At 39.6% G+C, this 14,389-nt stretch overlaps 1 protein-coding gene across 7 annotated transcripts in view; it reads right to left on the bottom strand.

Annotated features, from left to right (window-relative positions):
• LOC121019435 (formin-like protein 3) overlaps window positions 1-14,389 on the bottom strand; it is a 30,443-nt gene that overhangs the window by 12,089 nt on the left and 3,965 nt on the right. For 6 of the 7 annotated variants that reach the window (XM_040458886.1, XM_040458889.1, XM_040458885.1 and 3 more), the window contains exon 2: window positions 5,848-5,927. In XM_040458886.1, the coding sequence (XP_040314820.1) occupies window positions 5,848-5,888 (41 nt within the window). In that variant the 5' untranslated portion in view covers window positions 5,889-5,927. Of the gene's footprint in view, window positions 1-905; window positions 1,011-5,847; window positions 5,928-14,389 lie in introns of all 7 variants that reach the window. The other variant, XM_040458887.1, reaches the window with a different exon arrangement.

Raw genomic sequence — 14,389 nt, forward strand, 5'->3', positions numbered from 1 at the left:
CATCATAATACACCTTCTCCAAATATTTCCTATCCAATGTCTAGAGTTTAACAAAAAATTATAGACATATGGCACTCATGTTGCTATGATGGGACTGAAATGTAAAGGACAATGAAAATGAACCCTGAGGTTTCCACAAAGTGAAGGAAGATGCAGATCACAGAAATAAAGGCAGAAGGGAGAAACACAATTCTGTACTGATTACTATGGTGAAAGTATAGTTGGTGTTAAATGTGCTCAAAGAAAGTATAATTATCCCCATTGTCTCACACATTTGTTCTTACAACAGTGTTTGTAACAATTAACTCCCGAAAGTCTCACTCTTCTGTGAGCTTCTGTCTTCGTCTACATATTCCATCAAGAACATCTACATTCTTCTTCCGCGTTTCCCATTCGGCTTCCTTTGCCCCTTCCACACATCTCAATGTATCACAGTTGCCTCCCTGTTCCCTTATGCTGCCTGTCAAGCATAAAACAGTTTACTTCTGTGTGTGCATCTGTTCTCAGGAGTGTGGCCGTGAGGGGGGAGAGGAGAAAGGACAAAATTCCAAAGGCAGGAAGCCACTTTTTACCTTGCCAGAACAAACTCATTCTACTAAATGCAGTTTTCTTCCCTCCAAGCAACACCTGTTCCAGGTTACATTTATTAGATGTGAAGACTCCCTGCATCAAATCCTTGAGGCATGCACTGGTATCTCCTGACTTTAAGACAGATTTGAGGAAGATGTAATGATTATAGAAGAATGTGAATGTACTTAGCACTACTAAAATGTACACTTAAATGTTTATGATGGGAAACTTTTTAATGTATGTATTTTACCACAATTAAAGAAGAGAAACTTAAAAAGGAAGTAATGATGTTCAATTCTCTGGTTTATATAACGTTTGATAGTAAATTTTGTTACCTGATTCTTTCAGATCTTAAGCTGAGCATTTTGTTTCTGCACAGGATGTTCTTCAGCCTTCCGTTTCACTTTGCTGGTCTGAATTTCATTAAGGGGGAGGTGAACCTAAGCAAAACCCTCTCTTTAGTGACTTGGGTCCCAAGAAGATCACTCAGTAGATAACATATAAATCTAATGTTCTAAGGCGTGAAAGATTTGTTTTCCTTCAAAGCTAAAGTGTATGACCCAAATAGATAAAATCATGAATGAAAATGGAATGATTACAACCAATCCCTCAGAGATACAAACAATTATCAGGGAATACTATGAAAAATTATATGGCAACAAATTGGACAACCTGGAAGAAATGGACAAATTCCTGAACACCCACACTCTTCCAAAACTCAATCAGGAGGAAATAGAAAGCTTGAACAGACCCATCACCAGCGAAGAAATTGAATCGGTTATCAAAAATCTCCCAACAAATAAGAGTCCAGGACCAGATGGCTTCCCAGGGGAGTTCTACCAGACGTTTAAAGCAGAGATAATACCTATCCTTCTCAAGCTATTCCAAGAAATAGAAAGGGAAGGAAAACTTCCAGACTCAGTCTATGAAGCCAGTATTACTTTGATTCCTAAACCAGACAGAGACCCAGTAAAAAAAGAGAACTACAGGCCAATATCCCTGATGAATACGGATGCCAAAATTCTCAATAAGATACTAGCAAATCGAATTCAACGGCATATAAAAAGAATTGTTCACCATGATCAAGTGGGATTCATTCCTGGGATGCAGGGCTGGTTCAACATTCGCAAATCAATCAACGTGATACATCACATTAACAACAAAAAAGAGAAAAACCATATGATCCTGTCAATCGATGCAGAAAAGGCCTTTGACAAAATCCAGCACCCTTTCTTAATAAAAACCCTTGAGAAAGTTGGGATAGAAGGAACATACTTAAAGATCATAAAAGCCATTTATGAAAAGCCCACAGCTAACATCATCCTCAACGGGGAAAAACTGAGAGCTTTTTCCCTGAGATCAGGAACATGACAGGGATGCCCACTCTCACCGCTGTTGTTTAACATAGTGCTGGAAGTGCTAGCATCAGCAATCAGACAACAAAAGGAAATCAAAGGCATCAAAATTGGCAAAGATGAAGTCAAGCTTTCGCTTTTTGCAGATGACATGATATTATACATGGAAAATCCGACAGACTCCACCAAAAGTCTGCTAGAACTGATACATGAATTCAGCAAAGTTGCAGGATACAAAATCAATGTACAGAAATCAGTTGCATTCTTATACACTAACAATGAAGTAACAGAAAGACAAATAAGGAAACTGATCCCATTCACAATTGCACCAAGAAGCATAAAATACCTAGGAATCAATCTAACCAAAGATGTAAAGGATCTGTATGCTGAAAACTATAGAAAGCTTATGAAGGTAATTGAGGAAGATTTAAAGAAATGGAAAGACATTCCCTGCTCATGGATTGGAAGAATAAATATTGTCAAAATGTCAATACTACCCAAAGCTATCTACACATTCAATGCAATCCCAATCAAAATTGCACCAGCATTCTTCTCGAAACTAGAACAAGCAATCCTAAAATTCATATGGAACCACAAAAGGCCCCGAATAGCCAAAGTAATTTTGAAGAAGAAGACCAAAGCAGGAGGCATCACAATCCCAGACTTTAGCCTCTACTACAAAGCTGTCATCATCAAGACAGCATGGTATTGACACAAAAACAGACACATAGACCAATGGAATAGAATAGAAACCCCAGAACTAGACCCACAAAAGTATGGCCAACTAACCTTTGACAAAGCAGGAAAGAACATCCAATGGAAAAAAGACAGTCTCTTTAACAAATGGTGCTGGGAGAACTGGACAGCAACATGCAGAAGGTTGAAACTAGACCACTTTCTCACACCACTCACAAAAATAAACTCAAAATGGATAAAGGACCTAAATGTGAGACAGGAAACCATCCAAACCCTAGAGGAGAAAGCAGGAAAAGCCCTCTCTGACCTCAGCCGTAGCAATCTCTTACTCGACACATCCCCAAAGGCAAGGGAATTAAAAGCAAAAGTGAATTACTGGGACCTTATGAAGATAAAAAGCTTCTGCACAGCAAAGGAAACAACCAACAAAACGAAAAGGCAACCAACGGAATGGGAAAAGATATTTGCAAATGACACATCGGACAAAGGGCTAGTATCCAAAATCTATAAAGAGCTCACCAAACTCCACACCCGAAAAGCAAATAACCCAGTGAAGAAATGGGCAGAAAACATGAATAGACACTTCTCTAAAGAAGACATCCGGATGGCCAACAGGCACATGAAAAGATGTTCAGCGTCGCTCCTTATCAGGGAAATACAAATCAAAACCACACTCAGATATCACCTCACGCCAGTCAGAGTGGCCAAAATGAACAAATCAGGAGACTATAGATGCTGGAGAGGATGTGGAGAAACGGGAACCCTCTTGCACTGTTGGTGGGAATGCAAATTGGTGCAGCCACTCTGGAAAGCAGTGTGGAGGTTCCTCAGAAAATGAAAAATAGACCTACCCTATGACCCAGCAATAGCACTGCTAGGAATTTATCCAAGGGACACAGGAGTACTGATGCATAGGGACACTTGTACCCCAATGTTCATAGCAGCACTCTCAACAATAGCCAAATTATGGAAAGAGCCTAAATGTCCATCAACTGATGAATGGATAAAGAAATTGTGGTTTATATACACAATGGAATACTACGTGGCAATGAGAAAAAATGAAATATGGCCTTTTGTAGCAACGTGGATGGAACTGGAGAGTGTGATGCTAAGTGAAATAAGCCATACAGAGAAAGACAGATACCATATGGTTTCACTCTTATGTGGATCCTGAGAAACTGAACAGGAACCCATGGGGGAGGGGAAGGAAAAAAAAAAAAAAAGAGGTTAGAGTGGGAGAGAGCCAAAGCATAAGAGACTGTTGAGAACTGAGAGCAAACTGAGGGTTGATGGGGGGTGGGAGGGAGGAGAGGGTGGGTGATGGGTATTGAGGAGGGCACCATTTGGGATGAGCACTGGGTGTTGTATGGAAACCAATTTGACAATAAATTTCATATAAAAAAAAAAAAAGCTAAAGTGTACAATGGAAATCCTGCAGGAAGTAGAGGGAATTTACTTCTGAAACTTCTGAAGTGTTTACTAAAATAGCACCTTTCAAGTTCTTTGTAGGTTTTTCTTTCCCCAGCTTGCAAGTAGGATAGAAATAAAATGTGTACTAGGCTTTCCAAACAAACACTGGACAATGTGTCACAAAGAAGCATTGTCAATAGAACATACCCCACAGTCAGTCCCTGTATCATTAAAAACAGTCGATCCAGTTTGGGCCAAAGAGAAAAGTGAGACACTTTAAAAAAATGAAGGGTGAATTTGGGGCGCCTGGGTGGCTCAGTCGGTTAAGTGGCCAACTTCAGCTCAGGTCATGATTTCGCAGTCCGTGAGTTCAAGCCCCGCGTCGGGCTCTGTGCTGACAGCTCAGAGCCTGGAGCCTGTTTCAGATTCTGTGTCTCCCTCTCTCTCTGACCCTCCCCTGTTCATGCTCTGTCTCTCTCTGTCTCAGAAATAAATAAATGTTAAAAAAAAATTTTTTTTTAAAAATGAAGGGTGAAGAGAATAGTGGAAGGTGTAAATTTTTCAGAGCAACTATCTTGCTTTTGAGACAATGGGACTGTCACTGGATAACAAAGAAAAAGGGAAGAAAGTGTAAAATCTTTCAAGCCAAACAGTTCAAATGAGTGACTTTTCTTTATGGAAGATAAATACTGTCACCAGGTTCACTTTCAAAACTCTCTGCTCTGCGTTAAGAGGAACATAACTGTTCAACGTGGCTAGAAACCTCTAGTGCTCTCTCCCAGCAGCACTGAATGATATAAAAATTAAGCCAGGGTTATGAAAACAAATTCTGCCTAACTCTTAAGTAAAGTGCTATTTTTTTTAATATAATAAATAAATAATTAATAAAACCTATTTATTTAGGCACTGTGATGTTACTGCTTGAAACAGCAGTGAACAGCATGGAAGGTTGAGGGGCTCAATTCATCCAATGACCAAAAGGGCTCAAACATCAAATTATGCTAACTCTCAGTAGCAAAACACTCAGGAAGTCCCAATTCTTGACATTCTGATTTACCTCAGATTGCCACAAATCATGAACACTTTGAATGATATCATTAAAAAATTCATTAGTGTGCTCAAGTGTCTCACTGTTATTCTTCAACAAAACATATAGTCATCAGGAATACTTATTCATTACCTATACTTCCATTTTTAAAGGACAAAGAAGGGATTTTAATACTTTTTTTAAAAAATTTTTTTTGAGAGAGAGAGCAAATGTGCAGGGGAGGGACAGAGAGAGACAGAGAGAATCCCAAGCAGGCTGACTCCAAGCAGACTCCCCACAGTCAGCACAGAGCCCGACGCAGGGCTTGAACTCGTGAACCATGAGATCAGGATCTGAGTTGAAACCAAGAGTTGGATGGTTAACTGAATGAGCCACCCAGGCACCCCAGGACAAAGAAGGGATTTTTATCTTCATCTATGTGCCTCGTAAGAGGGAAACTTATTTTGCCACATGGTTTCTTGAGCACATTTCTTTGCTCCATTGATCTACACAAATATGTAACAGAAGATTCAGAATTCAAAAATATTAATTATGGTGACATAAAAACCTGCCTCTGGTGGGTAAGTCATTACAGAAATAAAGAATGTGGTATTTTACATATGTGATGATTGCTTTGAATTTAGCCTGGTATAGAATGGAATGAAACAGGACATCAGGATGAAAGAGGAGACAGCAAAATCAGTGAACCAGAAGTGAACACAATTCAAGGTGAAATCATGAAAATGAAAAAAAAAAAAAAAGGCAGGGGGGTGGGAAGGATGATTATACCTTCTGTTCACAAATGGATATTTTTTCTGCAAGGTTTGCATTTTCCTTCATGGAGTACTTAATCTTCTCATAAATTTGATCTAAATTAACCAAAAAGATAAAAAGCAATCTCTCAAGATTAGTACCAAAACCAGTAAAATCAAATTACCCACTGTGTCAACACCAAAGGCACATGATCTGGCACTGTGGTCACATAAAACATTTGGCATTACTGTGGTCCCTGAAGAAAGCAAGTTTTAATTAGTGGCATTTTATTTTTCTTTCTCTTTTTCTCTCCTTTCTCTCTCTCTCTCTCTCTCTCTCTCTCTCTCTCTCCCTCTCTCTCTCTCTCTCATTTCTTTTTCTTTTAGAGAGAGAGACCACATGAGTGGGTGATGGGTAGAGGGAGAGAGGGAGAATCCTAAGCAGACTCCATGCTCAATGTGGAGTCCAACATAGGGCTTGATCCCATGACCCTGCAATCATTACCTGAGCCAAAATCAGAAGTCAGATGCACAACCGACCGAGTCACCCAGGAGCCCCCTAATATCCCATCATTAAGCAACATTCGTCTTAAAATATATGAACAGTTCAAATTGTGCTGACATCACCAGAGGAGAAATGAAGAAAAGTCAAGTATCCTACATACATATATTCCATCCTTCATGATCAAATAAACAAATCAGTGCAATTACTTTAAAAACAAAAGTCAAAAAGAAAAAATAACCCACCTAATTTCTTCCAGGTTTTCCCCCACCTTCACCCACCATTTAAAAATAACGAAAGAGGCACCTGGGTGGCTCAGTCAGTTGAGATCCAACTTCAGCTCAGGTCATTATCTTACTGCTGATGAGTTCGAGTCCCACATCAGGCTCACTGCTGTCAACATAGAGCTCATTTTGGGTCTTCTGTCCCTCTCTCCCTCTGCCCCCTCCCCACTTATACTCTGTTTCTCAAAAAGAAGTAAGTCTTTTAAATAAATATATTAATTAATTAATTAGTTAATTAATTAACAATAACAAGAGAGGTGGGCACCTGGGCGCCTAGTTGGTTGATTTTGGCTCAGGTCATGATCTTACAGTTGGTGAGATTGAGCCCCATGTAAGGCTCTATGTTGACAGCATGGATCCTGCTTGGGATTCTCTCTCATTCCCTCTCTCTCTGCCCCTCCCCCACTCACGCACACACTTTCTCTCAAAATATGTAAACAAACATTTAAAGAAATACTGAGAGAGAAATTATTCTAAATGTCGCTTGGCACTCAGAGGCCTCCAATGTCTTTCTGCTGCTCCACAGGGTCCCTTCATGAGAACCAGGGCAGGATGCTCAGGTGGGTATGGTCTTGGAATCAAACACACTTGGGTAAAATCTCAGCTTTACTACATAGTGGATAGGACCGTGGATAACTCCTCATCTCCCCAAATCACAAGGTGGTGAAAGCCAAAGATGTAAACATTACCACCTGCATTACTGGTAAACACCATGCAGGAAACACTCACCTCACACGTAGATAGCACATGGAAAGCACCTAGAACAGAGCCCAGGACTCCAGAGTCTTCTGATAGGTGTTTAATTCTATTCGGTCCCAAACTACAAACTTACCTTCTATCTGTATAATATGAGAGTTCTGCTGCCCTGAGGTCACCCTTCTCTATACCAGCAGTGTTGTATTCCCCATAGTAACACCAGCATTTGAGGACCCACTATGTGCCAAGTCACTTAATCAGCAAAGTCCATGAAGCCCATACACAATCCATTAGCCCTATTTTGCATATTGCTCACTTTCACTCACTCTCCACTAGCATTAGAGGCTCCCTCCACCCAGGACTCATAACACATGTTTTAAACCTCTCTAGTGACACACACTCAGCCTGACAATATCTGACTTCTTCTCTAAGCCTTGAGCTTCTTGACAGGCTCAGATAGTGCCTTAATCTGTACATTTCCCCCAACAGGTAGGTCATGCCAAAATACTCCTGTCACTGGCTTCTTAAACATTTCTGTCCAGAATTAAACTCATCCACTTCTCCCTAATTATCTGATTTTTTTTCTACCTGGTCACCTGTCTCAGCTGGGGGCAACTCAATCTGTGCTGTCGCTTAGGATGCAAACATCCTAACTGTAAAGAGTTAATGGGCTAACTAGACCAGATAAATCAATGTCTTTACCTCTAGCTGAATTAGAAACCACATTGAACAGCTGTATTAAGAAAAGATTACAGGGCACCTGGGTGGTTCAGTTGGTTGAGCATCTGACTCTTGATTTTGGTTCAGGTCATGATCTCATAGTTTGTGAGATCAAGCCCCGCATCAGGCTTTTGAGTCTTTTTTTTTAAAAAGATTTAAAAAGAAAAGATTACAAGGAAGATAGAAGCCTGAAATGTTACCTTCATATACTCGAGTCTTTACCTAGATGAGTGATAAACAAAATTAAATTTGATGTAGAAACAATATTTTTTTATAAAAGTATAGCTCGTGACAAAAAGTCAAAATCATAATCCAATGTGGTATTATAATAAAGGTGTGGTTCAGCAAAATAAATTATTTTTTAAGTTTTGCAATTCTAGTATAGTTAATATACAGTGTTACATTCGATTCAGGTGCACATATAGTGATTCAACAATGCTGTACATTACTCAGGGTTCGTCATGGAAAGTGTACTCTTTAATCCCCATCACCCACTTCTCCCATCACCCCACCCACCTCCCCTCTGGTAACCATCACTTTATTCTCTAAAATTAGGAATCTGTTTTTTGGTACATCTCTCTTTTTTCCCCTTTGTTCATTTGTTTTGTTTCTTAAATTCCACATATGAGTGAAATCATATGGTATTTACCTTTCACTTAGCATTATATCCTCTCTATCAATCCATGTTGTTGCAAATGGCAAGGTATCATTCCTTTTTATGGCTGAATAATATTCGTGTGTGTGTGTGTGTGTGTGTGTGTGTGTGTGTGTGTAGATATATAGATATAGATATACAGATATAGATATAGATGTCACCTCTTCTTTATCCATTCATCTATGGATGGACACTTGGGCTGCTTCCATAATTTGGCTATTATAAATAATGCTGTAGTAAACACAGGGGTGCATATATCCTTTAGTAGTAGTTTTTTGTTTTTTTTTTTTTGGTTTTTTTGTTTTTGTTCTGTATCCTTTGGGTAAATACCCAGTAGTGCAATCACTGCCTCATAGGTTAGTTCTATTTTCAATTATCTGAGGAAATTCCATACTGTTTTTCAAAATGGTTGCAGCAATTTGCATTCCCACCAAAAGTGCATGAGGGTTCCTTTTTCTCCACATCCTTGCCAACACTAGTTTTTTCTTGTCTTTTGATTTTAGCCATTCTGACAGGTGTAAGGTGATATCACATTGTAGTTTTGATTTGCATTTCCCTGACCACGAATGATGTTGAGCATCTGTTCATCTGTCTGTTGGCCATCTTCTTTGTGGAAATGCCTATTCAGGACTTTGGCCCATTTGTAAATTGTATTATTTGTTTTCTGGCTGTTGAGTTGTATAATTTCTTCATATATTTTGGGTACTAACCCTTTATCAGTTATGTCATTTGCAAATATCTTCTCCCATTTAGTAAGTTGTCTTTCAGTTTTGTTATTTGTTTCCATTGCTGAGCAGGAGCTATTTATTTTGATATAGTCCCAATAATTTAATTTTGTTTTTATTTCCTCTGCCTCAGGAGACATTCTAGAAAAATGTAGCCATGGCCTAGTATAATAAAAACTTAGAACTATAACAAACTATAGAAAGAATTTCTTTTCTACTTGGTGATATTTCAACAACCATTTCTAAGGAAGAGAATTAAGGTAGATATCTTATTTTTGACCAAAAGTTATGTTTCCATTCTATTAAACAGATACAAAACTACCAATCTTCAATAATGGAAATGACACTTATTTTAAATTAATAACTAATGTTCCATTTACTTGCAATTATTTTTTGTAAAGTCCAATAGCCATAATAAAGTCCAGGATCACTCTGTTTCAGAGTTTCAGACAAAACAAAAGTAAAGGCAAAATCTTGGGACTAAAATATGCCTCTGACTCACCAGAAACACTGTAGAAATGTCTTATGCATTCAGCTATTTCCTGAACTGACAATGCCACCAAATCAGGTCCTATGATTTTTCCCACATCACCACCAACAAAGGTTTTCAAATCAGAAAGGAAGTGGGAGATGGCTAGAGAAAACACACAAGCAGCAACATAAATGACCACAAACATTTCCAGAAAGTGCAAAAAGTGCTTCCTTGACCAGAGTCATTCCCTGAAGACATTGTAAAATTATAGCAGGTACTTGAGATGTCACAGAGAGATCTGAACAAAGTAAACAAAATCATACAATGTTCTCAGACCACAGATGGCTCAAACTAGACATCAAGAACAAAGTTATTAGTTGGAGAATGACCAAAAAAATGAGATTAAACAACAAGCTTCTCAAAAACACATGGATTAGAGAGGAGTCGGGTGGGGGGATGGGTGAAAGAGAAGTAGATCAAGAGTACACTATGATGAGCAACTGACAAGTGCATGAAATCACTGAATCATATTGAACACATGAAACTAATATTACACTGTATGTTAATTACAGTTGAATTTTTTAAAAAGCCCATATAGGTCAAAGAAGACATTTCTACAGAAATTGTAAAGTATTTCAATCTAAATGATAATGAAAATTGAATGTAGTAAAGGGAAGTTTATAATACTGAGTGCATATAAAAGGTCCTGTGGCTATAATATTTTCTGCTTACTTATGACTACAATTCTATCTATAAGGTATTTTAGTATACTCACAGTGAAAACAGTTCTCCAGAGGTAAATTAGACAAGCACAAGTTCCCATGGAGGCAGTATTAATGTTATGTTTCCACAGAATTTCAAACACATCAGAGCCAAGGGGGAAATGGTCAGGCAAAATATGGACAGGCTGAGATAATATTGGAGACAATGAGGGTTCTTAAAGATATTTACAATATATCTGTCACAAAGAATCATCTTTATGAACCCTCTACCAGCCTCCAGGAAGTTATAAGCACACCTCTCAAATGTCTCCTCATAGAGGATCAAAAGGACAGATGGCTTACAAAGGAGCAGGAACAAACTTTTGGGGGTTATTACTGTGTTTGCTATCTTACTGTGGTGATGGTCTCATTGTTGTTTACATATGTCCAATATCAACAAACTATGTTCTTTAAATTTTTTTTTCAACGTTTTTATTTATTTTTGGGACAGAGAGAGACAGAGCATGAACGGGGGAGGGGCAGAGAGAGAGGGAGACACAGAATCGGAAACAGGCTCCAGGCTCCGAGCCATCAGCCCAGAGCCTGACGCGGGGCTCGAACTCACGGACCGCGAGATCGTGACCTGGCTGAAGTCGGACGCTTAACCGACTGCGCCACCCAGGCGCCCCCAAACTATGTTCTTTAAAAAGGTGTTGTTATTATATACAAATTATATGACACTGAAGCTGTAGGAAAAATAGACAACACTTAGAAATTTTACTTTGCTGACAAACACATTGCAACTGTGTTTTAATAGTAAGAATTTATAAGCCAATGTAAAACAGAAAAAGTAAGAAAATGCAAATTTATAGTAGATAAGAAGTCAATGAGTTCTATTGTACATTCATGAACTATGTGGATAAAATCCTTTGGAACATCTCCAAAATATGCCCCAAATTCATGGAAGAATGGGAGAAAGAAAAACAAAAAATGTACTAGAGATACAAATGAGATTGTTCTATAGAAAGAGGTTTACAGATACAGATATATCTGAGAGAGATGGGCAGCTGTTATCATAATAATATGGAATTATTATTCCAAAAAATAAATAAATTACACATTATTGTTCACTTCTTGATGTTTTCTTTCAATGTTCACTTGATTCTGAATCATAGCTCAAGTGTCAGATTTCTGAGGTACATAAAGATTTGCATAATCAGGTGATCTTGTATATTTTGATAATATCTGTGGGATTTTAAGTTACTTGAACACACATCTCCAAATAGCCAATGAAAGGAATTCATGTTTCTATTTCATGGCATTGTGCCAAAATTAATCGACAGCAACTCTGAAAATTCATTTCTAAAAGATTACAAAATTCCTGGATATGGTCACCAAAAGAGCAGAACACATATCATTCTACAAAAATTGGACTTAGAAGTCTTTTAGGACCAAAACACTCGTGATGCAATTCATACTAATTCACATACCAAGCTTAATTTTGGCACATAAACCTGTCTAGAAAGTAGCCTCTGAAATCTATAACATTTTTGTATTCAGCTCTCAGAGATGAGGTCATGAAAATGTGTAATGGTGGGAAATATACAGTCTTTGAGTAGCCACTGTCTGAAAGAAAGCAGTAGCTGTCAGCACAATAGTTGGTCATGGGGCTCAAATGCACCAAGGACAGAGGCCATCTTGTCACGAAGGTAAAACATCTTCAGACATGGGCACTCTTGGTGCATCTGGCCACTGTCTGGCTGCTGATATCAGTTGCTGCTTCTTAACTAGATTAGATCCAATGGGGCCAGTAACGTTAGGTTCTCACAGTCAATGGCCATGAGTAGGTGGAGGTGGGAAATGCAAGACAAGTTAGTTTATGGAAGAATTCAGAGATGATGTAGGGAACGAGCTGATCTCTGAGAGGCAGCCTAGGTACAGGGGAAAAATCCTAATAAAGACAATCAAGAATTTTCCTTCTTCATAGTCTCAAAGGAAAGAGAATAGATTCTATTTAGATTGGGGGCATTCATGTGGAATGATCCTGCCTCAATGCAAGGGTTATTCCTGACTAATGGAACTTTCCTGATCCTACTCTAAGGATCTGGTACACGTCAATCTAAAGAAATCTCCTTATCTCTATGCGTTCCCTGTCTGTCTGTCTGTCTGCCTGTCTCACTCTCCTAGGGGTACAAGTTTTGCTTTTCAATGAAAGAGTGAAATAGTCACACTGGGAACCAGGTATTTCATTATATTTGGGACAATCCTAAGGACATTCAGAACCCTTCTTGCTTTGAGTAAATCAACACTCTGCACATACTTAGCTAAAGAAAGGACAACAATTCATTCACTTCCTGATCATGTCGTTCCTAGTGATTTTCCTATTGTAAATGTCCAAGCAAGATGCAGCCACTTAGTTTCTGCTGGGCTTATGAGACTCCTATCAACAGAGTTGGACACAGAGTCCCTGGGGGCAGCCTCCAAGACCAGAGGCAAAGGGATGATTCAGAAGTTGCTAAAAGTCAACAAACCAGGAAGCACAGAGCTCAAAGACATTTCACTTTTTAACACTCTAGTACCAACACCAATGCTCCAGTTACCACTGTTCCCAGGGCTACCAAACTTCAGAAATATGAACAATGTGCTGATAGGAAAATGAACTACATATAAGATGGACCCTAAGCTTACAAAGCTTGAAGCAGGGTCTTAACAGGGCTTCCAGGAGACAGTCTAATACCCATAGTTCCTATTAAATAAGAGTTCTTGACATTTTTAAAAACAACTTTAATGAAATAATTCACACATCATAGAAACACCTATTTAAGTCAATCAGCTCAAAGCTTTTTTAGTATCTTCACAAATCTTTCCTTCCTGACACTATAAACCTACTATGTTCGAGTTTACATCCTGTCAACATTGCTCTTTCTGGACCAAGCGGCACAGACAGGACCCAGAACTTGATGTGGACAGCTGTAGCCATAACCACTTCAGGCTGGTGGAGAAACCTGTCCTGTGGTCCTCAGTCTTCAGGAAGAAATGAAGTTCTTCTGAAGGTCCTATCAAAAGCCATATGGAAAAGCTGTTGTTTAACCGCAGTGTGAAAGAACCCAATAGGAAGGAAGAATCCACCGATGTCCCATGTTTACTCACATTTGTGTTTGGGTAACTGGGACACCCAAACACAAGGAGCCAGAAAACCAGCCTCTGCACCTTCCTGTCCTGGTCCTTTAAGGGGACTCTAGGGTTCCAGGCAGGAGGTGGAGACGGGGGATGGGGTGTAGGTGGGCAAGGGAGGAGTGGGGAGGGGTGGGAAAGGGGGGAGGTGTATAAAAAGGGGGTGGGGTTAAGGAAGGGGTGTGTCAGGAGAAGAAGGGGGTCAGGGACAGGACCAGGATCAGATCAAGTATAAGAGGGGAGGGGGGAGGGTTCACACAGGTTAGTAGGTCAGCAGGTCAGTAAATCAAGAGGTGAGCAGGACACAAACAGCAGGTTAAGTGGACTCTCAGGAGCAGGTGGAGCAGAGGAAGATCCTTCTTCTTCCAAGGCCTCACCAGACTGTCTGGGTGTTGCCTTAGCAACCCAGAACCTTTATACTCTCTCTCTCGGCCAATCAGCTGCCCTCTCCCCTGGTAGAGCAATATGGACACCCCATGTGACCTCATTTTTAAAAAGCCGCTTCCCGCCTGGTGCACCACCACGTACCATCCCAACAACAGTTCCTCTCTGGAAACTTGGCCAGCCTTCTGGTTTCTGGGCCCTCCCAGCCCAGCTCCCTGTCACCTCTTCTGAGTGTTCTCTCCTTCCTTTCTAACTCCCATCCCCCA

This window comes from Herpailurus yagouaroundi, unplaced genomic scaffold, assembly GCF_014898765.1.
Source record: "Herpailurus yagouaroundi ecotype Mexico unplaced genomic scaffold, PumYag 222, whole genome shotgun sequence".
Classification (NCBI taxonomy): Eukaryota; Metazoa; Chordata; class Mammalia; order Carnivora; family Felidae; genus Herpailurus; species Herpailurus yagouaroundi.